The sequence below is a fragment of the Saccopteryx leptura genome, chromosome 3, assembly GCF_036850995.1.
Source record: "Saccopteryx leptura isolate mSacLep1 chromosome 3, mSacLep1_pri_phased_curated, whole genome shotgun sequence".
Taxonomy (NCBI): domain Eukaryota; kingdom Metazoa; phylum Chordata; class Mammalia; order Chiroptera; family Emballonuridae; genus Saccopteryx; species Saccopteryx leptura.
In genome coordinates, this window is record NC_089505.1 from 244,378,687 (window position 1) to 244,406,156 (window position 27,470).

Genomic DNA, 27,470 nt, shown 5'->3' on the forward strand with positions numbered 1-27,470 from the left:
ATAGAGGCAGAGTGGTGCTAAGAAGCCCAGGTAGGATGAGAGTGGATGGGACTATTCTTACCTCCTCTTCCTCCATCTGTAGGTGGTAGTATGGGACTGAGAATTCACCCATGGATGGCACAAAAATCAGGTTGGGAGAGTTTCTGGAAGTTGGATCTTAAGAGAAACCAAGGGGGTGGGGACCTGGATGTGCCCTGCCTGTGTGGCTGGGCTCACAGACTTGCAGAATCTTGGGAAGCCCACTTTTGCTTCTGGGCGAACTGATTCTTTCCCGTCTCCTGCCCCTGGTGTTTGTGGACAAGCTGGCCCTGCCTCGGCCCAGCTCTGTGTGGGGCCTGCTCTGTCTAGGGCCCTGATTCTCGGAAGAATCCTAGGAAGCTCCAGATTTCTTGGCCTCTTCCCCTAAATGCTCTTCTATCCCAACCTGCAGTCCTGTGGGATGACTGGTGAAGCCTGACTTCTGCCACCTCATGGCCCACCCCCAGGAAGAAGCAGCTTGAGTGGAGAAGATGGATGTGTAGGAGTTCTCCAGGATATTTCTACTTGGCCACTGGTCAAGAAATTAGGGTCTTTGGCTTAGAGTGGGAGCTGGGAGATGGGGCTAAGATAGTAGGTGAGACCACAGAAGTCTGGGTCTGATGTGTGGGGTCAGCTGCAGACCACAGGCAGACTGCAGCAGGGTGCTGGGTCCTGCACTGTCTGGCCTTCTGTGTGCTGGGAGTATACTGTGGAAGCTGAGAGTTCTAGTGTCAGAGTCTGCCCTGCCCAATCCCTAAAGTCACTTGCATGCTGTAGATAAGGTCAAGTGCAGGGGATGCCCCTACACAGAGGACCCTGGAGGGGACACCTGCAGGCCAGCAAATGTTCTCCAGTGTCTTTGGCAGTGTAGGTTCACTGCCATTGCATGGGTGTTCCAGGGGAGCCAGGGATCTGTGTGGGGGACCTCAGGAGGCCCTTAATGACTTTCAGAGTTGCTGCTGCTGCCTCTGGTCCATGTTCCAGCCTTTGGCTCCCCAGCAGGGCTGCTTTCAAGGCTGGCTCATGGGTGCCATAGGTGAGGGGCGCTGTCTGCCCAGTGCCGGTCCTTGTGGATGCCTGACGATAGATGTCCTCAGCAGTGTCTTGCTCTCTTCCTCAGAGAATTGTGTACTGACACCTTGTCATGCCTGATGACAGCCCATCATTACCTCCTGTTTTGGTCAGGGGCCAGTAGAAGCCAGTTGTGTCTCTATTAGTGCTGGCTTTGTCCAGCCAGGTATCTGGGATGGCCTTTTTCTGGCCTCTCTCCTCTAAGCCAGCTGGTAGTTTCTTTCCTCTCTCAGTCCTCGAAGGGCCATAAGGCACTTTCTGCTCTGTTCACCAGGCACAGTTCTCTTGTTGAGTAGAACCTTCAGCACGGGGTAGTAGAAAGGGCACTTGGTTTAGGTTGGGATCCTGACTATAAAATGGGGTTATTGCTTTCCAGCGTTGGTGTGAGGATTAAATGAACTCTGCCCAGCATCTTACTCCTTGGGTAGTGCCTAATGTAGATTACATGTTGGGTCTTCCTTCAGTCCCCCAGCCTATACACATGCCTGAACCCAGCCTGTGTGATGTGTGACACCTTGTCCAGAGGCAGGTGGGGGGCAGTGGGTGTGGTTTTCAGCAGGGGCGTTTCCAGTCTTGGCATTAACCAGGAGGCTCACGGTTTTGTCTCCCTCCACAGCCTGGACGTGTCTCCTCAGGTAGAACCTGACCCAGCTGCTCTTCCTCACCACCTCCCCTGCTCCCCCTGTGCTCCGGCCCCCCCCACTCCTGCTCCTGCCGCTGCTCCCATGCTAAGCACTAACCTTTTTGCAGCCGCCTCCCCCGCTGCTGCCACTGCTGCCACCACCACCGCCACCGCTGCCCCTGAAGCCATCCCATCTGGATTCTTGGGTCTCACCAATCCATTCCTCACCTCCTTGCAGAGCAACCCTTTCTTCGAGGAACTCATAGCTGACATAGCTCTAAACTCTCCTTCACCTGCTCCCTCTCTCCCCAGTGCCTCGAGGGCCAGCCCCACCCCCCTGGCCTCCCCTGGGAAAGCCTTTCCTGAACTGGACGACACCTTCAACGTCTTTGCTGCCAGCAGGCTGCATCCAGAGGCCAGGAGTGAGATCCTGGCCCCTGCTCGAGTGGGGCTGGAGGCGACAGGGTTGACTGGGCTGCAAGACCCGGGCTTCAGGGCCGTGACAGTGGAGGCAGCTGAGCCCTGGGAGGACCCTGGGGGCAGAGGAAGAGGTGGGAGCAGCGAGTGGCTGGAGTCTATGGTTTCTCTGGACTTGGGACTGGACCACCAGCGTTTGAGTGCCCCTGACCCAGGGCCTCTCGGGTCTGTAGGGGCCGGCCTGCCCTCCATGTCAGCCCTGCTACACCCACGAGCCTCAGACTCTGAAGCAGACAGGGAGCAGGCGGCCCCAGGAGGAGGAGCAGGCCAGAGTCCAGCAGACAGTGCGACATCTCTGTTTAGCTCCCCAGAAGTGATCAGTGTGTGGGAGAGGCTGCCTGGCCCGGACGACACTCTTGAGGGCCAGGATGAGGAGGCCTCCAGAGGCAAAAGCCAGCCTTTGCAGGAGCTCGATACAGTTGAGAGTTCCTGGCCTTGGGACGTGGTCAGCCTTTCTCCTGCAGCTGAGATGTCCTCACCAATCATACGGGGAGAGTCTGATGAACTGCCTCCTCCCCAGGAGAAGCCTGAGCCATCAGAACCTGTGAACCTCCAGGGGAAGCAGGGGGTTCCCCAGCTGGAGCTGGAGTCCAAGCCCAAACCCAAGTGGATGTTGGACAAGGAGCTGCAGCCCAGCATGCCACCTCCCAAGCCACTCCACCTCTCCACACCCTCAGATTACCCAGACGAGGAGGAGGAGGGAGAGGAGGAGGGAAAGGCTTCGGTGGGGCTGAGTGGCAGGGGGGCAGAGACAGGAGAAGACACTTTCTCAAATGTGCTGGTTGCTGGTCTCCAGGAGGCCAAGGAGGACTGCAGGAAGCCTGGGTCAGAGTCTGACAGCTGTTCTTCTGGAACCCTGCTGGGCGAGCCAAGCCTGGAAGAACCAGTGGGGGATGCCAGCCCTCCTTTGTCGGGGCCCTGTTTACCTCTGCCCACCAGCTACCCTGAGGGTCCTGTCCCCATACGCTCTTCTTCCAAGAGCCCGGCTATGCAGAGTCAGCAGGTCTGGGGGGCTCTGGAGAGAGGAGAAGGCCCTAAGGCTCCTGAGCCCCAGAGCCAGGAGCCAGCAGGAGAGGGGCATGGGCCCCTGCCCGGCAGCTCCCAACAGCCTCATCTGTGGGCTTTGGAGGAGGATGCCTTGAACCCCTTCTCATCTCAGGGGAGCCAAGATCCCCCTAGCCTTCCATCCACATCCCCTCCAGAGTCCAGGGACTCTTCCAGCTACTCTGGACCAGAAGAGCTGCACACCCCCCCAGAGCCTGCCTTTCCACCGCCCCCTCTCCTGCCCTGGGCCAGCCACTGCCACAGGGAGCCCAGTTCTCCGAGCTCTACTTTTCCTGGCCCCTGGCCCCTGACCTCCTCCTCCTCGCCCCTGGGGGAGCCAGCCTTCCCCCCTGGGGGCTCCCCTGACCCACTTGGGGAGGACCACACTGCAGACACCCCAGCCTCCCCGCTTGTGCTTCTGCCCTTGGAGACACGACCAGCTGAGGAGCCACAGCCCAGTGCCAGGTGAGCAGCCACCCCGAGAGCACTCGCCAGGAGGAAGGGGTTGAAGGGGGCAACTCAGCACAAGGGCTGAGGTGTTCACAGTCCAGCCTCAGCCCTCCGGGGGTGGATGAGGGGCTTGTTCACCCAGGCAGGACGAGGGAAACTTTGAAGACATGAGCCTTCTGTGGTACCAGCTCTGCAATCACCTTTTTGGGGCACTTGGACCAGCAGGTGCCCCTACAAGCCAGGACTTTGGGAAATAACACTGATGAGAGGCAGAGAGGTGAGGGATGGGGGTGGGGAGAGGTAACTAGGTCTCAGGTGTGGCAGGGGAAAGGGGATGAGAGCTAGGGCACTCAGCCGCTGGGGCCTGGGGGCAGTGAAGCTGGTCAGGTGCCCCACCTCTGTCCTCTGCACAGTCCTCTGTCACAGGCCCCAGGGTGGGAGGCTGCAGAAGGCAGAGAGCCAGAGGACAGGAGGGGCTGATACTGAGGTCAGAGAGGAAAGCAGAGACACCTTTGGAGGAGGAAAAAGAAATGCTTCCTGTATGTGCCTCTCAGAAGAAAGCATCTCCAGCCCCATCAGGTGCTTCCTGGTTTGTGTCTGTGCCTTCAGGGTGGTCCCCATGCACTTAGGATTGTGCTGAGTTGACAGTGGTTGCATATGTGACTGTGGTCACTATGGTATTGGTCTGTTTTGGAAGAATTATGAGGCTGTGACCTCCCCAGGTGGCTGATGAGGGGTGGCCAGGTTGCATGGGGGTGTTATGGTGTGTTTTAGCTGGGACAGAGGGTGTCCAGAGTCTGGAGAGGCGCCAGCACTCTGGGAGGCCGGAATGGAGAAGTGGGGGCAGAGGTAGTGGCTGCCTCTGATGAGCAAGGCAGGTGAAGGGTGAGGGAGCAGGTAGGCCCCAGCACTGGCCTTCAGTCCTCCAAATTCAGTGACCATTCATTGTGAGTCAGACACCTGACAGGCACGAAAGCTGATGTCCCCACTGTATTCCCAAGGAGTTCTAATCCAATGGGGAAGACAGAAGTGAACCATAAAGAGAAGGCAGGCCCAGGGACCAGCACTGATCTATGAGACAGGGTGGGAGGCAGTTGGGGCTGCCCATCTGCGATTGCACCGGTGGGTGGTGAGGCCATCCCCAAAGGTGTGGGAGAGGAGGTGGTTCTGCTTCCGGGTGTCCTCAGCTGGCCCTGCTGGATTCCAGCAGCACTTCTCATTATACTTGCCACTTTTTAGAAGTTTGATTCTCTTCAGAGTTGGCTTCATGTCTCTACTTGGTGTGTTCCTTACATCACGAAGTGGATGGGCCAAATACAGCTGTCCTCATTTCTCAGATGGGGACATGAGTCCATGAGAGGTCCAGAGTCCAGGGTCCCTCAGGTGCAGGGGAGCAGTCAGACTGGGAGCCCAGGGTTCCTGATCCTCATTCACAGTGTTTGTATGGCTCACTGGTATTCCTCCCCCAGCACGGCCCACAGGTGGCATTAGAGCTGTCCTTACACCCCCTTCCCTAATGCTAACTGCTAGGTGGGAAGGACAGACCAAGCTATGTTCTTTTCCCTACTGCCTGCCACTGCCTGCCTCTGCCTGGGCTCTTTGCCAGTCTCCCAAATGGTGAGCCTGAGTCCATGGTCCTCTGCTGTGTGCTGTGGTCCAGCCACGACGAGTCTATTCTGGGGTCTCGAACAGGAAAAGGTATGGAATTGAATAAAAGATAGTCAGAGACTTAAAGATATACAGATGGGTTTGGGAGGATGGCATGGAGAACAGTCTCTACTGCTCCTGAGCCGTAAGCATGGCTGCTCCCAAAGACGCATCCGTCTTTATTCAGGGAAAAAACGTGGTCCATTAGCAATTCAGTTGTTTCCAAGACAACTCAAAGACAACCCCCACCAAACCATTCAAATCTAACTTTACACCAATAAGAAACTAGCTTCCAGCCTCTTCCGGAGAACATGGGTGGGAGGAGCGAGAATTAAGTATAGCTCTTTATTAACTACGCAGGTGACGTGGGGGTTTGGGCCCAGCACCTCTGTCCCCAAGATATCCAGATTGCAAAAATACCGTTTATATTTCAGCCCCCAACACCTGTGGGTGAGCTCTTCAGTGGATTTCAGGGCCTTTACCTAAGCCATTTTGCTTCCTACTCCCTAATGGTATGAATTCTCTCTGAACTAACTGTAATTTTTCATAGGTCCCCTAGGAATAGGTTAATTGATTTAGGGGCCTGATGCTTGCAGTTTGAGTAACTGTCACAGGTATGGGGTGCTGGGGGATCTCAGAGAAGTGTCACCTTAGTCAGCCTGGGGGAATCAGGAAGGTTTCCTGGAGGAAGTGGCCTTGTACAACTTTGAAATCTAAGTAGGAGTTAGCAGGCCCACAGGTGAAGGGGTAGTATTTCAGACAGAGGAACAGCTTTCGTAAGAGCCTGACAGTAAGAGAGAGAGCCTGTATCCCAGGCAGAGGGCCAGGAGGAAAGGGCAGGGGCCAGTTGTGTTAGAGACTGTTTTCTGACCCTGAGCGGGAGGCTGAGCTCATTATCCTGTAGCACAATGGAGGAGTGGTTGCAGGCGGTCAGAACTCCGCAGAGGAGTTGACTTAGCAGCTGTGGCCAGAAGGAAGGTTTGGCAAGCCCTGGTCTGGAGAGGACGGGGTGGCATGAGGGAAGGGAAGGAGGTAGTAGGGCTTGGTGTTTGCTAAGGCTAAACCCAAAGTAGGCTATTCACAGGGGTTCCCAGGTCTCTGACTAGAGCCTGGGACGCTAACGGTGCCACTCACCACTGTGTAGTACAAGACGGCAGGTGTGGAGGGGAAGGTAACGTGCCCGGGGTGAACCCCAAGTGGAATAGGTCAGCCTGGAACTCTGCATGGGTCTAGAGCTCAGTGCTGAGCTTTAGGTTGGAGATCGCTATGAGGAGGTGGAGGGGAGAAAAGCCCAGGGCAGACCACCTGGGGTGGTCACAGTTGAGACTGAGAAGGAGCTATTAGAAGTTGGAAAAACAGAAAAGGGTTTGGAATGGGTTGGGGGGCCAGGGAGGAAAGCAGCCCAAAGAAAGGAAAGAGTGGTGCAAGAGTCAGCTCCACAGAGAGGGCGGGGAAGGGAGAAGCAGGGGTTCTCGAGCAGGAACGTTAGTGCTGGACTGGTAGGGCTGACATCCTGTTCTGCGGGTGAGGAGTCAGTGAAGGTAAGACTTAGAGACAGCATGTAGTCTACACGCCCTGGAGAGGCTGGGTGAGAAGGAAGGAGAGGAGGGATGACAGGGTGGCAGCCAGGCCTACACAGGGTGAAAGGAGGGTGTTTCAGGCTGGTGTAGATGCTGAGGGGAAACGACCCGTGGGGGGAGAGGGCAACCAAATGTCCCAGTTTGCCCAACTCTTTCCTGGTTTTAGCACTGCAAGTCCCACATCCTGGGAATCCCTACAGTCCTGGGAAAATCGGGAAACTGGGAGGGTTGGTCACACACCTGCCCCCTACAATACAGAAGAGTTGGGAGGGAGGATGGGTGGAGGGGGACGGCCCTGGCAAAGACTGGGTATAGGTGCACAGAAGTTTGTAGGAGGCCTCTGCCGTCCCTGTGAAGGGGCAAGGCCGCCTGGCTGTGGAATCAGGAAGGGGCAGGTGGTGGGTTGCTGAGGAATGCTGAGCGCAGCTGCCCTAACTAAGCCTTTGGTTAGGTAGGGCAGCCACCACCAATCCAGCAGACCTGTGTCCCTTTTCCTTGTGCCACCCATCCCTCCCCATAATGCATCTCTTGTCTGTCTCCGCAGTCCCCATCCTGTGAAGCCTCTCACTGCTGCCCCTGTGGAGGGCACCCCCGACAGAAAGCAGCCCCGCTCCAGTCTGAGCACAGCGCTGAGCAGTGGGCTGGAGAAGCTCAAGACAGTCACATCGGGCAGTGTTCAGCCTGTGGCTCCAGCCTCCCAGGCTGGCCAGACCGTGGACACCAAGAGGCTGAAGGTGAGGCCTAGCAGGATGCCACAGGGGATCAGACCAGACTTGTGCTATGGAGAGAGGTCAGAAACAGATTGCTGGATGGGGTGGAGCATGGAGCAGGCCTGGTCTCACACGCCAGAGCCCTGAAGCCAGATAGGCCATCTCTGGCATTGGAGACAGAGGCCTGTGTGCCAGGGGCCTGTGGGGGTGCAACTGGGGTGTCAGTGGACAGAAAGGCAGGTACACCTGAGGGTGCCCTGCTCACTCATTCCATCTGACCTCAGGATGCGGGTGTGCTGGACCAGTCAGCCAAGTACTACCACCTGACCCACGACGAGCTCATCAGCCTGCTCCTGCGGCGGGAGCGGGAGCTGAGCCAGCGGGACGAGCACGTGCAGGAGCTGGAGAGCTATATTGACCGGCTGCTGGTGCGGATCATGGAGAGCTCGCCCACACTGCTGCAGATTCCTCCCGGCCCCCCCAAGTAGCTCTCCTCACCTCCACCTCCCGGGAGGGTTGGCGTGATGCCACTGCCAAAACAGGACTCACACCCTCCCTGCTCCTGCTGAACTCACTCTCACCTGGGGCAGCTGTCACCCCTTGCTCCCCCTCCATCCTGTCAACTGGGGCTGCTGGGAGGAGGGCCTTTGGACTCCCATTGGAGGTGGGTCTTAACCTGCCTATTTTCATACTCCTTAGATTGGGGGCTCCAAAAATTGGAACAGAGCATTTAGTCCTCAAGACAGAGTAGGGGTGAGCTGCAATCTGATGTATCTGAGACATCCTTTAGTACGCCATGGATAGTCAGCCGTTTCTTCCACAGCTAAACCCTTGTCCTCGCCATCTCCCTCCAGCCCTGCTGGGCTCCTAGTGTTACTAGGGCTGTGGCAGGGACCAAGGTGCCCATGTGTCTGTAAGTTACAGGCAGCCAGGGCACTTACTCTTCAGCCTCACATCAGTTCCCCCAAGAGCAAGGAACCCGTGTGCTCCAATGTCACGTCAGCCATGTCCCGAGCTTGTCTGTCTGCAGTTGTTTGTGGAGTGAATGTGGTGTGGATGGAGGGAGATGATGTGCATTCTGCAGGCCACTCCCTGCCCTCCTCTTCTGACCTTTCCATGAGTTAATGTGTGAATGTGTGGAGAGCTGGGACATATGTGGGGAGACCACCACCTCACCCCCCTCCAAGGTATGGCCCCTCCACGCCTCGGAGCTTTGGGTTGTTTATGTTAGGGGATCAAGCCTCCAATCCTGTTCTCGTTGCCTGTCCAGATGCTAAAACTCTGTGCTGCTACAGGGTTTGAACTTTTGGAAACTGATTAAAATGTGCCTTTGGGGATGGGATTAAGAGCCTCTGGATGTAGAACTTGCCCCGTTAGGCACCTGTCTCCCTTCCTGTTGAGCACACGGAGCTGGATCTGGCAGGACCCTAGGAATGGAAATGGAGGATGGGCAACCCTGTTGTGTGCTCTGCCCTCCCCCAGATTTAATTTTAGGTAAGGGTCTGGCCAAGCTGCTGCTGCTCCCTTACCCTACCCGCTGTCTTCTTTTACTCCCTCAACACTAACTGAGGGGGATCCTGAGGCAAAAGTAACAGTCTGGTAGTGGGAGGTGCCTCTCTGCCTATACACAGGAAAAAGACTTTGTTGTCCTCCCATCCATCCACGACCTGCTGTCCCAGCCTGTCCCTTCTTGCCTTCTGCCCCATAGCCTTGACTGATTTGGCTGCAGTGCACTGTGAAATGAAGTGTCTGTCCTTTGGCCCAGCCCTGTTTGCTAGCAGAAAAACAAGCTTCCCCATGGAATCTGCAGGGGATGTTTGGGGGCTGGGGCACCCTACCTTAGCAAACTTGAGGGGTGTGGAGAAGCTGAAGGAGGCCAGCTTTGGCCCGGTGAGAAAGTGAGAGCTCTTCTGGGATCGCTTGTTCTCCATGAGCTTGCCTGAGGGTCGATCTCTGGGATCAGGCAGAAAGCCTTGGAAGGAGATTTGCTGTGGAGGTTGTCTTCTGCCAGGAGGAGGGAGAGGAGCCCCACATATGGGGGAGAGTCCCTGTAATGATACCTATCTTAAGGACCATTCATCAAAGCTGAGGGAAGTGTCCACAGGGAGTCACTGGGGGTTGGATGGGTATCTCTTCTTGGGGAAGGGGTCACTCTACTAGGTATCCCTCTGGGCTCTATGTGGGCCAGTCCTGACTCTGATTTTCCACTCATCCTCGATCATGGGCCTCCAGAATGCCCAGGTCAGAGATGTCTTTGAAAGAACCTGAAAGTGAAGCCCAAGGTTCTTGTTGGGTGTTTCTGCTCCTGGCCAAGAGTTGGAAGAGAGCTGCAGGTGGGGTGGGCAGGGAGCAGGCACAGTTCTGCTTTGTCGTTTGTCTTCCTAGTTGTAACTCCTGTTTATCAAGAGCTTGTTGTCCATGTTTCGAGCACTTTATGAAGAATAAAAAGTTCACAGACTGCAGGTGGCTCTGTTGTGTTCCTGGTTTGATGAGCATGTGAGGCAGGCTTCCTGGGGGAGAAGGCAGGTGATGAGGTTCTAGGATGACACTGCCCTGTCCTAACATCAGGGTGGCGGTGCAGTGTTGCCCAGTGGCCTGGATCAGTCCATTTTCACTCCCAGATACCACATTTATTGAGAACTGTAGGGAATACGGGGGTAAAAGACTTGATTCCCATTCCCAAGCCTAACGGAGAGAGAAGATACAAATCCAAGATACAAATGGTTCTTCATGGCTAGCTAGAATCTCTCTAGCTTTAGGGAAAGTGACTGCCACAGACCATGCACTGTTCAGAAACACATGGGCAGGCATGAGCCAACCCTGCTGCACCTCACCACAAGACTAAGGTGACCCAAAGTGGGGATTTCCTACAGTAAAAACCAAGTATTTCTACTGTCCTCTTGTATGAAACCAGCAGCTCTCCTAACCCCAGTGTGTTTGTTATCCCTGCTGGTGCCTTGCTCTACAATCTGCAGTACGCCCCCTTACCTAAGGTCCTTGTAGTGCTGGGTAAACACCACTGAACCCCACTCCCCACTCCCAGTTCTCTTCTCACCCAGGGATTAGGCCCAGGAGGGATCTGCCTTGGCAAAAGGAAGTGGAGGCTACCAGGGCTTTAAGGTCCCCTCCCCACCACATTTACCTCATCCAACAAATATTTGAGTCCCTGCAGTGAGTTCTCCCATGCCTGGCACTGAGGACTCGGCTGTGAATCAGAATGTCACAACTCCTGCCCTGTGACCCTCCACAGGACAGATACTCAAAACCATGAGTAATTATAAATGCAAGGGCAGCAAAAAGAGACTTGCTGGGTGCTACAGGAGCATGAAGTGGGTTTCATGGAAGTAAGTAATGGAATGAGAAACAGTGTTTAAGGTTGAGGCCATAAGCGAGCCAGAGTCAGGATAAGATAAAAAGAGTTTTCTGGGTACAGAATGTTCCAGGGTCAGGGGCGGGGCGCACACAGCTTGCTCAAGGAACTGTCAGGATGGCTGTAGAGCATAAGGCGAGAGGTAGGGTGGGTCTTTTGAAAAAACTACCTGAATATTCCCCAGTACAACGTCCTGCAAGAAAGCCTTCCACGATTACTCCGCCTGCAGTCATTATCCATCTGGTCCTGGTTCGGATCAGCTTGAATAAGGCTCCTCTGGGCTGCAGCTCCAGAAGCGACGCCTACCGCAGCAACTAAAACTTCTAGAGGCAGGTAACCAGGGAGGGGTAGCCCCGTGGTCCCCTTAGTCCGGACCTTAAAATCACGCAGACACTCTTCCGGACGGTGCGTCTGTTTGACCGCGCTGTCCAGAGTAGTCCAGCGTCGTGACAATGCAAACTACACTCCCCACAACCCCTTGCGCCGCCGGCTCGCTGCGGTTGCTTCTGGCCAATCGGGAGAGGCAGCTGTGGCGGGGGCCGAGGAGGGACATTTTAAAAGGGCCGGAGATTGCGGGCGTCAGTGGCCATGGCGGATACAGCGACTACAGCATCGGCGGCAGCGGCAAGTGCCGCTAGCGCCTCGGCCGATGCACCTCCTTTCCAGCTGGGCAAACCCCGCTTCCAGCAGGTGAGGACTGGATTGTGGTCTGAGGGTCACCGGGTGGCACAGGGAGGGCGTGCAAACTCCTCTCCAAAATCCTCCTTAGACCTAGGGTCTCCGACCCGCGGACACCCGGGAGCCTCCCGCTACTAGATCGAGGACCTCGGCCACAGCCACTCCTTTTCCATTGGTCAGCAGGGTGGGCGAGGACCCCGTCTTAGCTCCCTATTGGCCGTCGGAGCCGTCTCTCTGCGGCGTCCCGCGCCCTTCAAGCCTTTTCCTCCGGAGGCGCTCTGTGATTGGCCGCTGCTGGCCGCGGCCGGGGATGCGGGCACCGGGTCCGAGCAGCTTCTGCAGGGTCGCTTTGAGCTGTGCAACTGCCTACTCTGGGCGGAAAGTTCGAGTCCGGCCCCGGAAGAGAAGTTGCTGTGGCCGAGATGCCTTCTGACTTTTTCCCCAGGTGGGGACTGAGTCTTTCCGAGCTTCTGGAGGAGCCTGTGGGCAGCATCTATGCCCCGCGGTCACTCTCCCAGTCCACCGCAACCTGGTCCGGGTGCGCGACGGGTCAGGGCCTCGAGCCGAGGCGTGCTCATGGCCCGGCGACTCCGGTCCCCTCCGGCGGATGATTCGCTAACCCAGCGAGTCGGCCGGCTGCTGCCCTGCCGGGGATGGAACGAGGACTTGCGGGGAGAGCCGGGTGCCGGGGAAACGCTGTGTCATCTGCTGGAGCAGGCGGCCGTTGGGAGGGTCTACGTCCCCGGGAGCATGCACCAGCCTCCGCTGCGACCTCGGCTAAGGGTCTCGGCACCCGAGCCTAGGAGCCGCCGAGAGCTTGGCTCTGTCAGACCTGCTCGGGCTTTTTGAGGCACCGTGATAGTTAGTGGTCCTTGTCTTCTGAGACCCCCGGCAGGGCGTCGCTAACAAGACCTAGGCCACGGAGGCGGGGATCGAACCCGCAGGGCGGACGTGAGGCCAGGTCTAGAGGCTGGGAGGGGTAGTTCCCACGCCGCGGGCCGCCGCATGCGCTCGAGTCCCAGCATTGGCTCTGGCCTCGGCTGCTTCCAACGCTGAGGAAAGGGACTTGGTTAGGAAAAGGGCAAAGAGACTGGGTTGAAGTGAACCTGGGTTTGCCTGGGGTTGAGGTCAGTGGAGGTGGACAGTAAAGAAGAAAGGAAATATACAAAGGTCAGTGCGGTGGGTTTTTTAATTTGTTTTGTTGTTGTTGTTTGGTGACCGTGGTGGTAGAGAAACTTGTTCTACCAAGGCGGTGCTCTGAGCCTCGCTTATAATTAAGGAACTTTGTTCTTGAGCCTTCAGAGGAATGTCCCCACTATTTTAAAACAGGACTTTAATCTATTTTAAAAATAAACTATCTCAGCATGTAGGTGTCTGAGGTGAGACGGCCTCTTCCTGCCAGTGTAGGGTGCCACCTAGGGCAAGACTGTCAGGTGTACCTTTGCCTGAACTTCAGTGACCCTTCATTGGCTGTCCCCCTTTGGGGCTGTAGGCATTCATAAGGCTTAGTCAGGCTCACCTCCTCCCTTCTTCCTCTGTGACAGTTACCCCTGCTGGGACTGACTCTTGCCCACTTCTTTGGCCACCCCAGGTAGGATCCTTATAAGTCAGTCCGCCCTATGGTCCTTTAATACTTCTCTGGTTATTTGGTCTCCTTAACCTCTGGGTGCACCTTTTGAGTGAAAGGGCTGATCTTTCTTTGCCCCATCCACTGTCTCCATCTTAATGCTGAGGTGGGGCTAGACATACAGTACTGTGCTGATAAAGATCTGTAGGGTGGTTTTTCTCTGGCACCTGTTCGGGGACATACAGTCAACACAACAGACATTGGTCAAGGAATTCCAAGTGGACTGAGCCCTTTGCTGTGATCACTGCTGGAGCCATAAATGCACATTTGAGACTCCTCCGTTCCCGTAACCATTGCTGGCATCTCTTTGGCACTGCTCTAGAAGGCAGTAACAGAGTTTGTTTTCAAAGCACCCCTCTTCCAGCATAGTGACCTGCATAAAAAAGCACGGTGCATGTGATTCATCCATGTTAAGGAACACCTCTTTCCCCCCAAGCCTGTTCCCTATCACACTGTTCCCAGCTGTGCAGGTGGCCCAAACTGCCCTGTTGACTCCTAAGAAACCTGGGAGTCACTGGTACTTCCCTTCCTCTCTCTCACTTTCTAAATATGGCCAGAGGTCCAGTGTTCTCATCTCTTAAACCACTCTTAAATCCACTGGTCTCCACTGCCAGAATCCTAGACCAGGTTCCCATCTATCTCCTGAGCCACTGTGGAAGCCTTGTCATAGGTCGCACTGCTTCCACTTTCAGTCTTCCCTCTTCCTCATGGCAGAGTACCAACCAGTGCAGGTCTGGTAAGTGACTCCCCCTTCTCCCACAAACTTAAACATGCTCCAGTGGCTTCCTTTGCTTCTGAAATAAAGACTTAACTTTTGAAGGGGCCCCAAAGGTCTGAATGACCCACCCCTGCTGACCTTTTTCCCCCCCATCCTCAAACCTTCCTTTTCACCACATTGACTGCTTTCAGCCCCTGGAACTATGAGTGGTTCATAATCCAGGGTCCATTCTCAGAGCCCATACCAGGACCCGACGCTCAGTCCCCAGCCAGCCTCACCACTTTCTGCAAGAATGGGCACCAAGATCTTTCCTTATTCCTTATTTCCTTATTTGGAGGTGCCCAAATCCTTCCTGTAATCCTTCAAGGATCTCCCTGTGCAGGAGCGCAGGGAGGCAATGGCACTGAGCAGTGTCAGAGGGTGGAGACAGCTTGCCTCGATGGCATTCGGTCTGTGATCATCTTTCTTCCCATAAGATGATGACAATAGCCAGGTATTGTTCCAGCCTTTTTGTGTGTTATGTAATTTTCACAACAACCTTGTGAGACAGGTACAGTTATCCCTTATATTATTGGTAAGAAAACTGTAGCGCACAGATTAACTAACTTCCTAGGCATACTGGCTCCAGAGTCAATGTTTGTTTGCTTATTGTCAACGTTTTTATTATGGGGATTTCCAAACTTAAAAAAGTGGAGACTGTTGACAGTGATTCCTATGCACTTGTCACTCAGCTTCAATAATTACCAATGAAAGACTAGCCTTGTTTAATCTATACGTACAACCAATGAACTATTTTATTATTATTATTTTTAAGATTTTATTTATTGACCCTGGCTAGTTTGCTCAGTGGATAGAGCGCCGGCTTGGCATGCACATGCCCCGAGTTTGATTTCCAGTCAGGGCACACATGAGAAGTGACTATCTGCTTCTCTCCCCTTTCCTTTCCCCCTTCTCTCTCTTCCCCTCTCACAGCCAGTGGCTCAATTGGCTTGAGTGTGGCTATGCTTAGTTGGTCTGAGCACATCAGCCTCAGGCACTGAAAATAGCTGAGTACTCAAGCATCAGCTCCAGATGGTGTTGCCTGGTGGATCCCGGCGGGGCACATGTGGGAGTCTGTCTCACTATTTACTCTCCTCTCACTTTAATAAAAAAGAGTTAAAATTTTAGTTATTGACTTTTTTAGAAAGAGGAGAGAGAAAGAGGAAGGAAAGGAAAGGTAAAGAAAGGAAAGGAAAGGAAAACAAAGGAAGAAAGGAAAGGAAAGAAAGAAGGAAGGAAGGAAATAAAGAAAAGTGAGGGTAGGAGTGGGAAACATCAACTCCTAGTTACTTCTCACATGTACCTTGACCTGGCAAGCCTAGGATTTGAACCAGCGACCTCAGCATTCCAGGTTAATGCACCACCACAGGTCAGGCAACCAATGAATTATTTTAAAGCAAAACCCAGGTATCACATCATTTCTTGTACCTGCTAGTAAGTATTTCTTAAAAACAATAAGGACATTTTTTTTGTTAGTTGTTTAAAATTTTTTAAATTTTAGAATAATATTAGATTTACAGAAGTCAAAAAGAAAATTCTTGTATAACCCTCGTCCAGTTTCCCCTGATGTTATCATCTTATATTTCCATGGTATAGTTGGTAAAACTCAGAAACCAACCTTGAAACATTAGAATTTCCCTCATTCTTAATGTGGCTGAAGGTATCTCTATGATATTACTGATGTGTTCCTCCGTTCCCTGTAAACTTGAGGCCATGCTTTTAACCTCTGCCCCATATTGCCTTCCGAAGGGGGAAAGATGACCAGACAGCACCCGGGGAAGCTCTGTGACCTGACTGTGCTCCCTCTCCTCCTCCTGTACAGCTCATTTCCTCTCTTGAACCTGCTCTTCTCTTCAGACCTGACACCATTTTTGGCACGTTGGGCCCCCCTCGACAGGAAACAGACACATGCTTTTTCCCATTTGCGTTTTAGTCTATGTACAAATAAAATTTTTTTTTAAACTCTCTTGATTCTTCGGGGTTCTCACTTATCTGCCAAGATAACTGGGGGTAGGGGTGGGCTATGGTGTGCTGGCCTCTGAAATTGCCCATGGTGGCATAGCATATGGGTTGCACAGGGCTCCCTGGGGTATGGGGAGCTTGCTGGGCAGGAAAATGCACTCTTCGCTCCAGGGTGGATAGGTTTGTGTGGCTGAGATTTGAGAGGCATTAGAGAAGTGTCTCCTATAGTTTGCCTGAAGTAAGTTCTAAAACGAAAGTGACTTGTAGGTAATTATGTGTTTTAATCATTTACGTCCTATAGACTAGAGAGTGACTGTTTCCCACTGCTGTGGAAAGGGTCAGTCCCTTGTCCAGTGGCTCTCAATCTCTGCTGCACATTACTCACCTGGGCAGGTTATTAAACAGACACTGAAGTCTGGAGCCCACCGCAGGCCAATAGAATTTGAACCTCAGGGTGTCCAGCTGGTTTTTGGAATACCCAGGTGATTTCCTGTGCAGCCTGGCCCAGCCTTTCTTCCTTTGGGCTACAGGTTCAATGAGTATTTTATTCCTAAGGGCAGTGATTTAGAGATCTGGGTACAGGAGGGCTGCAAGTGCCTTCACAGACCATTGCCCTCAGCTGCTGCTCCCCGGGCCAGCCGGCTCTGCCCCAGGGGCGGTGGAGGTGGGAAGGCAGCATGTACTGCAGGCTCCAGCCTTGCTCAGAATTAGCTGACTCACCTTTCTTGTGAAAGGATCTCGAAGGAATCATTTGGCTGACTCATTCTTCAGGTCAACAAAAAGGAGAGGAAATATCCACTGATAATTGATTAGGTCAAGAGGGGGCAAATTTTTTGGGGTTGAGGGGAAGGCCATACATTTTAAACTATTGAGAAAATAAAAGTTAATTAGACTGTAACAAGCAGAAACATTCCCTGCCATTCACCGGTTCCAGAGAACAGGCATTAAGTAATGCAGTAACAAAGAAAGGACCTGCTGCTTATAGACAGTGTCTCAACAACCCACCTCTTGAGTTACCACTCTTCGATACTCACTGAGAAATCACAGTTTCCCAGACCTCTGGGGTCTCTTTTATAAGGACACTGATAGCACTCAGAAGGGCCGTGTTCTCAGATCCACCCGCCTCCTAAAGGCCCCCCTCCAATACCATCACCTTAGGCATTAGGATTTAACCTGTGAACAGGGAAGGGACACAAATATTCAGGCTGTAGTAATAACTACAGTATAGTTACTATATGCAGGAAATTTAATATGGAATCAATACTTTTATTAATCTATGACCTACATTTTTGTCAGTTGTCTCAATAATGTTCTTGAGAGTATCATCCCCCACCCTTCCCATCCAGGATTCAGTCTAGAATCATGCAATACATTTAGTTGTCTTTTTAGGTTCCTTTAATGTGGATTAGTTCCTCATTCTTTCTTTGTCTTTATGACATTGACATATTTAATAAGGCCAGTTATTTCATGGAATGTTCCTCAATTTAGGTTTGTCTGTTGTTTCTTCATGATTAGATTGTCACTCCAGAATACTACAAGAGTGATACAGTGAACTTGTCAAGGTATCATCCAGAGGCACAGAGTTCCCGTCTGCCTGTCATGATCCTTTTAACATGTCCCCATCACTTGTGGAGGAGGGGGCACTTTATTACTTTCTGGCACAAGAAAATGCACCAGTCATATGTGGTACCTTCCCTGCCCTAGCCCTGGAATTAGCTGCTTCTTAAGGAACCCTGATTCATTTTAGTGGACAGAATCCGAGTGTCATTCTGTCTCTTTGCTACCCATTCACTGTCTGTCTGGCTCTACTTATTTCCTTGTCTATGAGTTGGAATCATCCTCTTTATACGCCTGTCACACCATCATAAGCATTTTTCCACATCATAAATGTCTGAAGACAAGTAATTCACTGCAGTGTGTTCAGACTCCCTACTTGTTTACAAATAATGTAAGAGTGAGCATCCTCAGCATATAACATGCCTCTGACCAAACCTCTGAATGTCTCTGATTATTTCCTTAGACTAAATTATTAGGGGTGAAATTTTGTCAGGACAACAGTGTGATCATCATGGTGTAGGCCATTTGAGTTGTAAGAGGTTAGAGAAGCAGCTATTTTTGTTAGGAATGGTGCTGAATCTTGAACCTGTATGGAAGGGCAGCACCTCAGTAGAGGTGGAAGCAGGAGGTGGAGAGCGACTCCAGGAAGCATGCCATGGTGAGCAGATATGGTGGCAGCGTGGGGCCTGGTGTGTGCAGGGGACTTTGAGGTGACCCGGGACCTACTATAGGGTCTTTATCAGGAAGGGGAAGGAGCAGAAGTTGGCTGCAGGGTCTGAGCAAAGGGAGGGAGTATGGAGGCTTCCGTTTCCTGCACTATGCAGAGGATGGTGCTAGGAGGGCTGTGGGGTCCAGGGAGGATCTGGGGCAGAGCCTGGCAGTGTTGCGAGGCATGAACCCCCAGCGTTTGCAGCTTTTCTCTTTGTCCCCTAGCTTGGCACCCTCCTCCTCTTGGGCTTGGCTTTGCCAAGCTGGCCCTGTCCCTAGGGCAGAGGGCCCAGCAGCACGGTTGCTGGGTTTTCTTTCACTGTGCTCTATTGCCTGTGGCCTGCTTTGCACAAAGCCCTTCCTTTCCAGGGACCCTGCTCTGTGGCAAGGCCGGAGGGAGTCTGCCCCGCCTTCAGGGCCTCACAGCAGCTCCACAGCTGTGGGTGAAGGAGGGTCTGAGGGCTGCAAGTGTGGTGCTGAGGTGTCTGAGCTCTGCCTATGGGAGCTTGACCTTGGGGAAGGACCTCCCCTCACCCGAGAGGTCCAAAGCAAGGCCGGTAGTGAGGGGAGGCTGGGAGAGAGTGGGGGCCCAGGCCTGACCTCCAGTCTGTATGCTCAGTGGTGGTGGGTACAGAGCTGCTGAAATTCCTGAAGTGGATCTCAGAGGGGCACTGAGGGGGAAGGGAGAAAAGCCTTGAAGAGAAGTTGGGACAGTCACTGCGTCTTAATGGTCTTTCTGAAATGATGTTAGTTAGAAAGCCCTCAGACTGGAAAAGTGGGCCTCAGGTCACTGAGCAGTGAGGCCTCATTGGTATTTATCACCATGTGGGGAGTCCTCGGCACTGTGGGGCCCGATGACTGGGGTGAGGGGTGGGGCTCCCAGTGGTGGAGGATGGTCTACAGCAGCTGATCTCTCCTCTCCCACCCCTTCCCCAGACATCCTTCTATGGCCGCTTCAGGCACTTCTTGGATATTATCGACCCTCGCACACTCTTTGTCACTGAGGTAAGTCATGGCTGTGTGTGTGGGGGGGACTTGGCCTATTTTATACTTTGCCACTTTAGAAGATCAGTGGGTCATCTGTGTGTGTGCTTTATATACATTATCTCATTTTATTTGGATTTCACCATGTCCCTTCAAGGTAGGTGTATATCATCATTATTATTTCAAACTTGAATAAAATTATGTCCAACTACAGAAATTACATGCTCATTACAAAAGTTCAGACAGCACAGATGTGTTTAAGTAGAACAAAAAAGTACCCTTTATATACTCTTCCTGCCCAGTTCCCTCCTCTCCTAGGCAACGAAGGTATAATTTACCTTCTACATGGGACCCATTCTATGAATTTTGCCAAACATATTCAGTCATGAATCCACCCCCACAGAGTAGTGCATTTGTATCACCCTAAAATATTTCCTCATGCCGGGTCAGTAGTCACTGTCCCCAGCCCAGCCCCTGGCAACCACTGATCTCTTTTCTGTCCCTACTGTCTGTTTCTACAATGTCATGTAAATGGAATACTACAACCGTATGGAGCTGTGCGTGCCTGGCTTCTTTTCCTTAGCATGATGCTTTTGTGAGTCATCTGTGTTGTTGCATGTATCAGTACTGCGTCCCTGCTCACTGCTGAGTAGTAAGTATTCCATTGAAAGGATATTCTAGAACTTGTTTGTCCGTTCACTTGTTGATGAGCACCTGAGCTGTCTCCAGTTTTTGGCTGTTATAAATAAAACTGCTATAAGCATTCTTTGTGTGGACGTATGCTTTCATTTCTAGGAGTAAATAGGAACGGGCTGGCTCATATGGTAAGTGTGGTAAGTATATGTTTCACTTAATAGGAAACTGCCAACCTGTTCAGAGTGGCTCCATGTTTTATGTCCCCCATCAGCAACGCTTCTCTTGCTCCCAATCCTCACCAACACCTGGAATTGTCAAAGTTAAACATACTAAGTTTATTTCAGCTATCCCAAGAAGTGTATCTTTGTAGCCTTTGTATATGTAGTTACAAATGTGTGTAGGAATGCATGCATATACAAAATAGCAAAGATTTATTAAGCACATACTATGAGCAAGGCAGTGCTGTAAGCATTTTATATCAGATTAACTCAAAGCAACCCTGAGGTAGATACTATTACAAGTTCCATTTTGCAGATGAGGAAACAGACAGAAGTTAAGTCTCATGCACAAGGTGCTGGCCAGTGATGGAGCCAGGGTACCAACCTAGGTAGGCTTGTCTTCAGGACCCTTACTCACAGCCAGTTTGCATTCCTGTTCAGGTAATGAGTTTAGAGAACTCTCCCAAGATTACTCAGCCCTGGGCTGCATACCCTGAGGGAAGTCACTCAGGGTCCTGGTTGCCTTCCTGAGTGAATAGCACTTTTCCTGCACATCTTTTCTGAGTTGATCAGCTCTGGGAGGGAAAAGCCATGGTGGAAAGAAGCACAAGCAAGGTCTGCTGGGTACCTGGGCCTGGAGCAATCCCCACTGTGCCCAAGGGAGCAGCCTAGTAATGTGAAATGTGGGAATTAACCTGACACGTGGTTTCCCACTGCACCTCAGCAAGGACAGAGGGCTCAGGTATTTTACTAGCTGGCCCTGTGTACCCCTCTGGGCCTACTGCCTCCTAAGGGCAAGGCTGCTATACTTTTTGGCTCTGTCTGGATTCTCCTAAGGAGTTGTCATTGTGATCCAAACTAGGGAAACTATTTACCTAGCTTAGATTATATGTCTTTCTGGAAAGTTCCAGAATGGTGCAGAACTAGATACAGTTGCCACCTAAATCTCAACATAAATGCTACCTGCTTGATGGAGGAGCCAGTGCTTAACTCAGAAGATGGAGGTGCTAATGGTGGACTTTGAGGCGTGTCGAGAGATGACAGAGGGAGAATAAGAAGGTTGGGAGGTAATTCAGTGCTCCCCACATTACCACGAGCTGGCAGGGGCTTTGGGCATGAATGGTCTGCTACAATGTGGCATGCTGCCTGTGCCTGGGGGCTCACACCCTTCCTCCTCTCAGTCTGCCCACTTCTCATTCCCAGACCACTTCATTTTACTGGCCTGCTCCTGCACCACATCTTTCTTCTTCAACTCTTGTATTTTGAAAGGCCCCAACATTGTACATCATTACACCATTGGGATCTAAATACCATTACTACATACAAAACCCTCATACTTCACTACTTTTTTTAAAGATTTTATTTATTGACTTTACAGGAGGGAGGGGGGAGAGAGAAGAGTCAACACATAGCTGCTTCACTTCAGTAGTTCATTGTTTGCTTGTTGTTATGTGCCTTGACCAGGCAAGCCCAGGGTTTTAAACCCGAGACCTCAGCATTAAAGGTCAGTGCTCTGTCCACTGCTCTGCCATAGGCCAGGCTCATACTTCACTATTAACTGAAGTGTCAAAGTAACTTAACTACAGTGTGTCCGTAAAGTCATGGTGCACTTTTGACCGGTTACAGGAAAGCAACAAAAGATGATAGAAATGTGAAATCTGCACCAAATAAAAGGAAAACTCTCCCAGTTTCATACCTATTCAGTGCAGTTCGATGTGGGCTCACGCACAGATTTTTTAGGGCTCCTTAGGCAGCTATCCCGTATAACCTCTACAGCAGGGGTCGGGAACCTTTTTGGATGAGAGAGCCATGAACGCCACATATTTTAAAATGTAATTCCGTGAGAGCCATACAACGACCCATGTAGATTATGCATTATCCAATAAAAATTTGGTGTTGTCCTGGAGGACAGCTGTGATTGGCTCCAGCCACCCACAACCATGAACATAGTGGTAGGAAATGAATGGATTGTAATACATGAGAACGTTTTATATTTTTAATGTTATTATTATTTTTATTAAAGATTTGTCTGCGAGCTAGATGCAGCCATCAAAAGAGCCATATCTGGCTTGCGAGCCATAGGTTCCCGACCCCTGCTCTACAGACTCATCACTGACTGATGGCCTACCAGAATGGGGTTTCTCCACCAAACTGTCGGTTTCCTTCAACTGCTTATCCCACCGAGTAATGTTATTCCTGTGTGGTGGCGCTTCGTTGTAAATGCGCCGATATTCACGTTGCACTTTGGTCACGGATTTGAATTTAGTGAGCCACAGAACACACTGAACTTTCCTCTGTACCGTCCACATCTCGACTGGCATGGCCTTGGGCTGCTCCGCTGTATACACGGTGTTACGTCATCATCTGCGCATGTTCACATGCTGCCACATCATCCTACAGAAACTGGGAGGGTTTTCCTTTTATTTGGTGCAGATTTCACATTCCTATCATCTTCTGTTGCTTTCCTGTGACCGGTCAAAAGTGCACCATGACTTGACTGACACACTGTATTTCCTAACTAGAAAATAAAGCCAATGCAATGGCAATTTTAGAATATTTTTCAGATTTCACATGTTCCCTCTCCTCATCAAAGATTCTGATAGACTTCCCAGAAAGATCTTCACCTTTCCCCTAGTGATACCTCCCCCCCCACACACACACACCCCAGTTGGAGACTGCTTCCAGCACTGCTTCCTGGCCTTTTGGAAAGTTTCTGCCCACAGGAGATCTTCTAGGCCCTAAATATTCTGCAGGGGCCATGAGTGCGGCCTTCAGGCCCTCACTGGTTCTAGTTCAGGTAGGTGGCTTAGCAAAGCCATCTCAGAGGCACTGAGAGGAAAAGGTCTCTCATTTGAGCCCCTCCCCAGTGAACTGTGGTGCTACCAGGAGGGCCAGCCTCCCCCTCCTGCTGGGCTCACAGACCATGGCTCCTGTCTACAAAACAGTTTCTCTCCTGGTGCTCTGGGCTGGTGTCCTGAGAGGGAGTGTGGGGAGTGTGGGCTGTCCAACCGGAGGACAGGCCTGTTTGCCTGTGAGGGTGGGAGGATAGTGGGGGACATGAGGAGGCTTTGGAACCCAGAGTTTCCTGGGGTGGAAAGATCCTGGGCAGCGTGAGCCGTCTGTAAGGGCACACAGGAATGTCCAAGAAGCCAAGCAACACTTGGAGAGTTGGAGAACCAGTTTATTATGCTGGTGGGCCCAGAGGAGTTCACACTCCAAAGTCTGAGCCCTGACTGGTGGGCTTTGGGGCCTTTTATAGCCCTGGCTGATGGAAGAAGCAAGCAAGGTTACAAAAGCGAAACTGGAATTAGAAAGCAGAGTGGCACAGAGATGAAGCATTTTGCTTTGTCATCATTGAGTCATAGCTGTATTATTCCCCCCTTTGTGCCCTCTAATGAAGTCTATGGGGCATCACTATACATGTCTGAAAACACTCATTAGGACATGGAGGTGTAGGGGCACTTAGTGGCAGAGTAAGGTTTACTAGGATGAGTTTGTTTAGGATTTTGTAAGGAGTTGTTTTAACAGAAAATTTCCAAAACATTTTATAGTAACAACACATCCTACTATTAGTATGTAAGTAACTATTAATAACAATCTCTCTAGTCTATTCTAATCTGCTGGAACGCTTACAGCTAGTCCTCTGCCCAAAAGTAGAGCCAGGATCCTGCTGATGATCAGGAACAGCAGCTGGCAAGTCATTACAGCCCTGGTTGTTCCTTGGGATCTGCTGGTTGGGGCCCTTCATCAGTTTCTGGTAGTATGCCCATTGTGGGGTCACTGTGAGTGGTCCAGGTCTCTGGCTGGTCCTCAGTGTTGGCTCTTTTGACTCGGGTATGGTGAATCCAGGGTGCTGTACCTGCAATTTATTTTATTTTATTTTTTTGTATTTTTCTGAGGTGAGAAGCGGGGAGGCAGAGGGACTCCCACATGCGCCTGACCGGGATCCACCCGGCACGCCCACCAGGGGGCAATGCTCTGCCCATCTGGGGCGTTGCTCTGTTGCAACCAGAGTCATTCTATTGCCTGAGGCAGAGGCCATGGAGCCATCCTCATCACCTGGGCCAACTTTGCTCCAGTGGAGCCTTGTCTGTGGGAGAAGAAGAGAGAGATGGAGAGAAAGAAGAGGGGGAAGGGTGAAGAAGCAGATGGGCGCTTCTCCTGTGTGCCCTGGCCGGGAATTGAACCCGGGACATCCACGCACGGGGCAGACACTCTACCACTGAACCAACCGGCCAGGGCTCGAATCTGCAATTTTAATGGCAGTCAGAGTAGCCAAGACAACTATATGTGGACCTGTCCAAACAGGTTGGAGTGTTTTTTCTCCCCAGCCTTTAACTCATACTATGTCTCCAGGCTGATAGGAGTGGATCCAGTGCCCTAAGGGGATTAGGGCCCTCTCTAGAACATCAGGGGCTATCTTATGGAATGTTTCCTCTAGCATCTGGAGTTGGGTTGAGAGGCTTAGTTCTCCTATCTGTCGGGGATCTCCTTTTAGCTTAATGATGGATGGGAGGTCTCCCATATAATATTTCAAAGGGGGAGTATCCTGTGGGTCCAGAAGTGCATCGGACATACAGCATCGTAAGGGGTAGCGTGTCTATCCAAGGGAGGCCTGTCTTCTGGCAGAACTTACCTAGGGTGGTCTTTAGGATTCGATTCATGCATTCAACTTTCCCTGAACTCTGAGGCCGGTATGCAGCATGTAGTTTCCAGCTGATTTTTAATACTTTTGCTATTACCTGAACAGTGGTTGACAGAAGGCAGGCCCTCTTTGCTGCTTGGTCAGCGAAACTGTTTCCCAAGCTTATTGGGTTGGTACCTTTTTGATGTTCTTTGCAGTGTATGACTGTTACTCTTTTTGGGTTTCCAGACTGCTTCCAGTAGTTGAAGAATTTCTTCTTTGTTTCTTATTTCTTTATCTCTGACCGTGAGTAGTCCTCTTCCCTTATAAATTGCCCCATGCACATGTAAGGTTGTGAAGGCATATTTAGAGTCAGTGAAGATGTTCACCTTCTTCCTTCCCCTCTGAATATCGTAGCGCTTGGATTAGTGCCCATAGTTCTGCTCTTTGAGCAGACCATCCCTGTGGTAATGCTTCTGCCTCAATGACCCCGTCCCGGGTGGTCACTGCATATCCAGCTTTCCGTTCTGTTTTGGATGAAGTTACTCTTATCTGAGAACAGTTCTAGTTCAGGTTCAGTGAGGGGGGTGTCTGTTAAATCAGTTTGGCCTGAGTAGACCTCATCCATGGTTTCCTCCCAGTCATGATCTGATGGCCCGGCCTCGGCGGGGAGGATTGTGTCTGGGTTTAGTGTGCATACTGTTTCTAGTGTCACCTGTGGGTTTTTGCACAATAGTCCGTGATAGTGGACCATCCTGGGCTGATCATCAGGGTTGTCACTGCATGTTGGACTTTCACATGGATGTTCTGGCCTAAGTTGAGCTTGTCAGCCTCTCTGACTAGTGTCACTGTGACAGCTAGTGCCCGGAGGCAAGGGGACCACCCAGCGGCCACTGGGGTGAGCTGTTTAGACAGATAGGCCCCTGGTCTCCGCCATGGCCTGGCAGTTTGGGTGAGCAGCCCTAGAGCTACATGGCCTTTCTTGCAGACGAAGAGATTGAATTCACGGTTTGTATTTGGCAGTCCTAGCGCTGGGGCACTGGCGAGCAGTCTCTTTATTTCTTGGTATGCCATTTCCTGTTTTTCGCTCCAGTCTAGGAGTTTTCCCTCTGGCCCACTTAGTGCCTCATCTAGGGGTTTTGCCTTTCCCGAGAACCCAGGGATCCAGATGTGACAGAACCCTGCGGTCCTAGGAACTCTCTAAGCTTTTTGTTGTCGGGTCTAGGGATCGAGCAGATGGTTTGTTTCCTCTTGGGTCCTAGGGAGAGATATCCTTCATTGATGATGAACCCGAGATATTGAACCTGGGGCCGGCACATCTGGGCCTTTACCCACGACACCCGTACCCTGTATCTGTCAGCAACAGTAGCAGAACTCTTGTGCCTCTCCAGCAGTCTTCTCGGGAGTCACTGGCCAGGAGATCATCTACCATATTGTAGGAGGGCACAGTTTACCTCTTCCCCTGGGAAAGCCGTGGAGTCTGCAGCCAAAGTCTCACCAAACAGGGTGGTGAGTTCTTGAATCCCTGGGGCAGGTGTTTCCAGGTTAGCTGAACTTTCCTGCCTGTGTGAGGTTCTTCTTCCCATTTGAACATGAACAGCGGCTGGCTCTTTGGAGCTGGTAGACAGAAAAAGGTGTGTTTGAGGTCCAGGCACGAGGTTGAACCAGCTCTTTCTGGGAGGAAAAAGACGCATGAGACTAGGGGTTTGGGACTACAGGATGTAAGGCGATAGCTGTGCTGTTGACTGCCCACGGATCTTGGACTGGCCGATACCTGCCTCCATTTGGCTTTTTCACTCGTAGTAGTGGTGTGTTTCAGAGGGACTGGCATTCTACCCAAATCCCAGCCTCTTTGAGTCTTTTAATGTGTTCCTGTGTTCTGATTCGGGCTTCCCTGGGAACTAGGTATTGTTTCTGCCTTATCGGGATTGCCCCAGGTCCACTACGATGGGTGCGTGATTCTTAGCTAGTCTTTTCAGCCCACACCAGTGGGAACTCCTCTAGTATTTCAGAAGGGTTTTGCTCATTTATCTCCTAAGTGTGGAGCTTCTATTAAGCCTCTCTAGGAACTATTACAGATATTAGGGTCTTCTGTGTTCCTAAAGTTAGGCTGGCAGATTTTCCAGGAGTAAAACTTATTTGGGCTCTTGCTTAGTTAGCAGGTTCTGTCCCAGAAGAAGGAGGGACATTCAGGCAGATATAGGAATTCATGGACAACTTGATGTCCCCCAAACTGACATGTTCAGGACTTGCAGAAGGGGCTAGCAGTTTGAGTGCTCGTGAATCCAATTACAGTGGCTTCTTGCTCTGTAAAGGGTGCAACCAGTGTGGTGACTACTGAGTGTTCTCCCGTGTCCACCATAAAAGTCATTGGCTGGCCCCTTACTGTCATATTGACTGTGGGCTCTCAGGGGCCTGTTTTCATGGAGCCCAGTCTTTCCTAATTGGAATCAACCCTGGCTAGCCCAATCAAGTCCTGGACCGCTGGTTCTGGTTGATACTTTCCTTTTCTTGACTGAGCAGCTTTGGCAGCGGGGCCAGAGGCTGCTTTCTGGTTGGGGCATTCATTTTCCAATGTCTGATCTCTTTGCAATATGCACATTGATCAGGTATCAGGGGCTTGCCTCCTTTTGAAGGGCAGGCTACCAGGACCTTGCACCATCCCTTCTTATTAACTCAGAACCAAACCCATGGAGGCAGTGTCTGTGCTATCTGTAACCAGGAATCTAT

General features: G+C 51.6%; 2 protein-coding genes, 1 long non-coding RNA gene and 1 other non-coding gene across 10 annotated transcripts in view; 2 read left to right on the forward strand and 2 right to left on the reverse strand.

Moving 5' to 3' along the window:
* Positions 1-9,194, forward strand: part of RAB11FIP5 (RAB11 family interacting protein 5) — a 39,031-nt gene extending 29,837 nt beyond the window's left edge. Inside the window, exons 4-6 of one of the 3 annotated variants that reach the window (XM_066377992.1) lie at positions 1,706-3,697; positions 7,454-7,643; positions 7,904-9,194. In XM_066377992.1, the coding sequence (XP_066234089.1) occupies positions 1,706-3,697; positions 7,454-7,643; positions 7,904-8,107 (2,386 nt within the window). In that variant the 3' untranslated portion in view covers positions 8,108-9,194. The remainder of the gene's footprint in view (positions 1-1,705; positions 3,698-7,453; positions 7,644-7,903) is intronic. The other 2 variants (XM_066377993.1, XM_066377994.1) reach the window with 2 other exon arrangements.
* LOC136400795 (uncharacterized) lies at positions 9,178-11,417 on the reverse strand. The gene is made up of 2 exons (XR_010750396.1): positions 11,159-11,417; positions 9,178-10,129 (listed from the first exon to the last, which is right to left on the reverse strand). It is a non-coding gene; the product is annotated as an uncharacterized lncRNA (long non-coding RNA).
* Positions 11,418-11,557: 140 nt separating this feature from the next.
* The window catches only part of SFXN5 (sideroflexin 5), a 120,098-nt gene continuing 104,185 nt past the window's right edge, over positions 11,558-27,470 (forward strand). For 3 of the 5 annotated variants that reach the window (XM_066377996.1, XM_066377995.1, XM_066378000.1), the window contains exons 1-2: positions 11,558-11,679; positions 19,215-19,283. In XM_066377996.1, the coding sequence (XP_066234093.1) occupies positions 11,639-11,679; positions 19,215-19,283 (110 nt within the window). In that variant the 5' untranslated portion in view covers positions 11,558-11,638. Of the gene's footprint in view, positions 11,680-11,972; positions 12,113-19,214; positions 19,284-24,264; positions 24,282-27,470 lie in introns of those variants that run through there. The other 2 variants (XM_066377999.1, XM_066377997.1) reach the window with 2 other exon arrangements.
* TRNAT-CGU (transfer RNA threonine (anticodon CGU)) lies at positions 24,283-24,358 on the reverse strand. The gene has a single exon. It is a non-coding gene; the product is annotated as a tRNA-Thr (tRNA).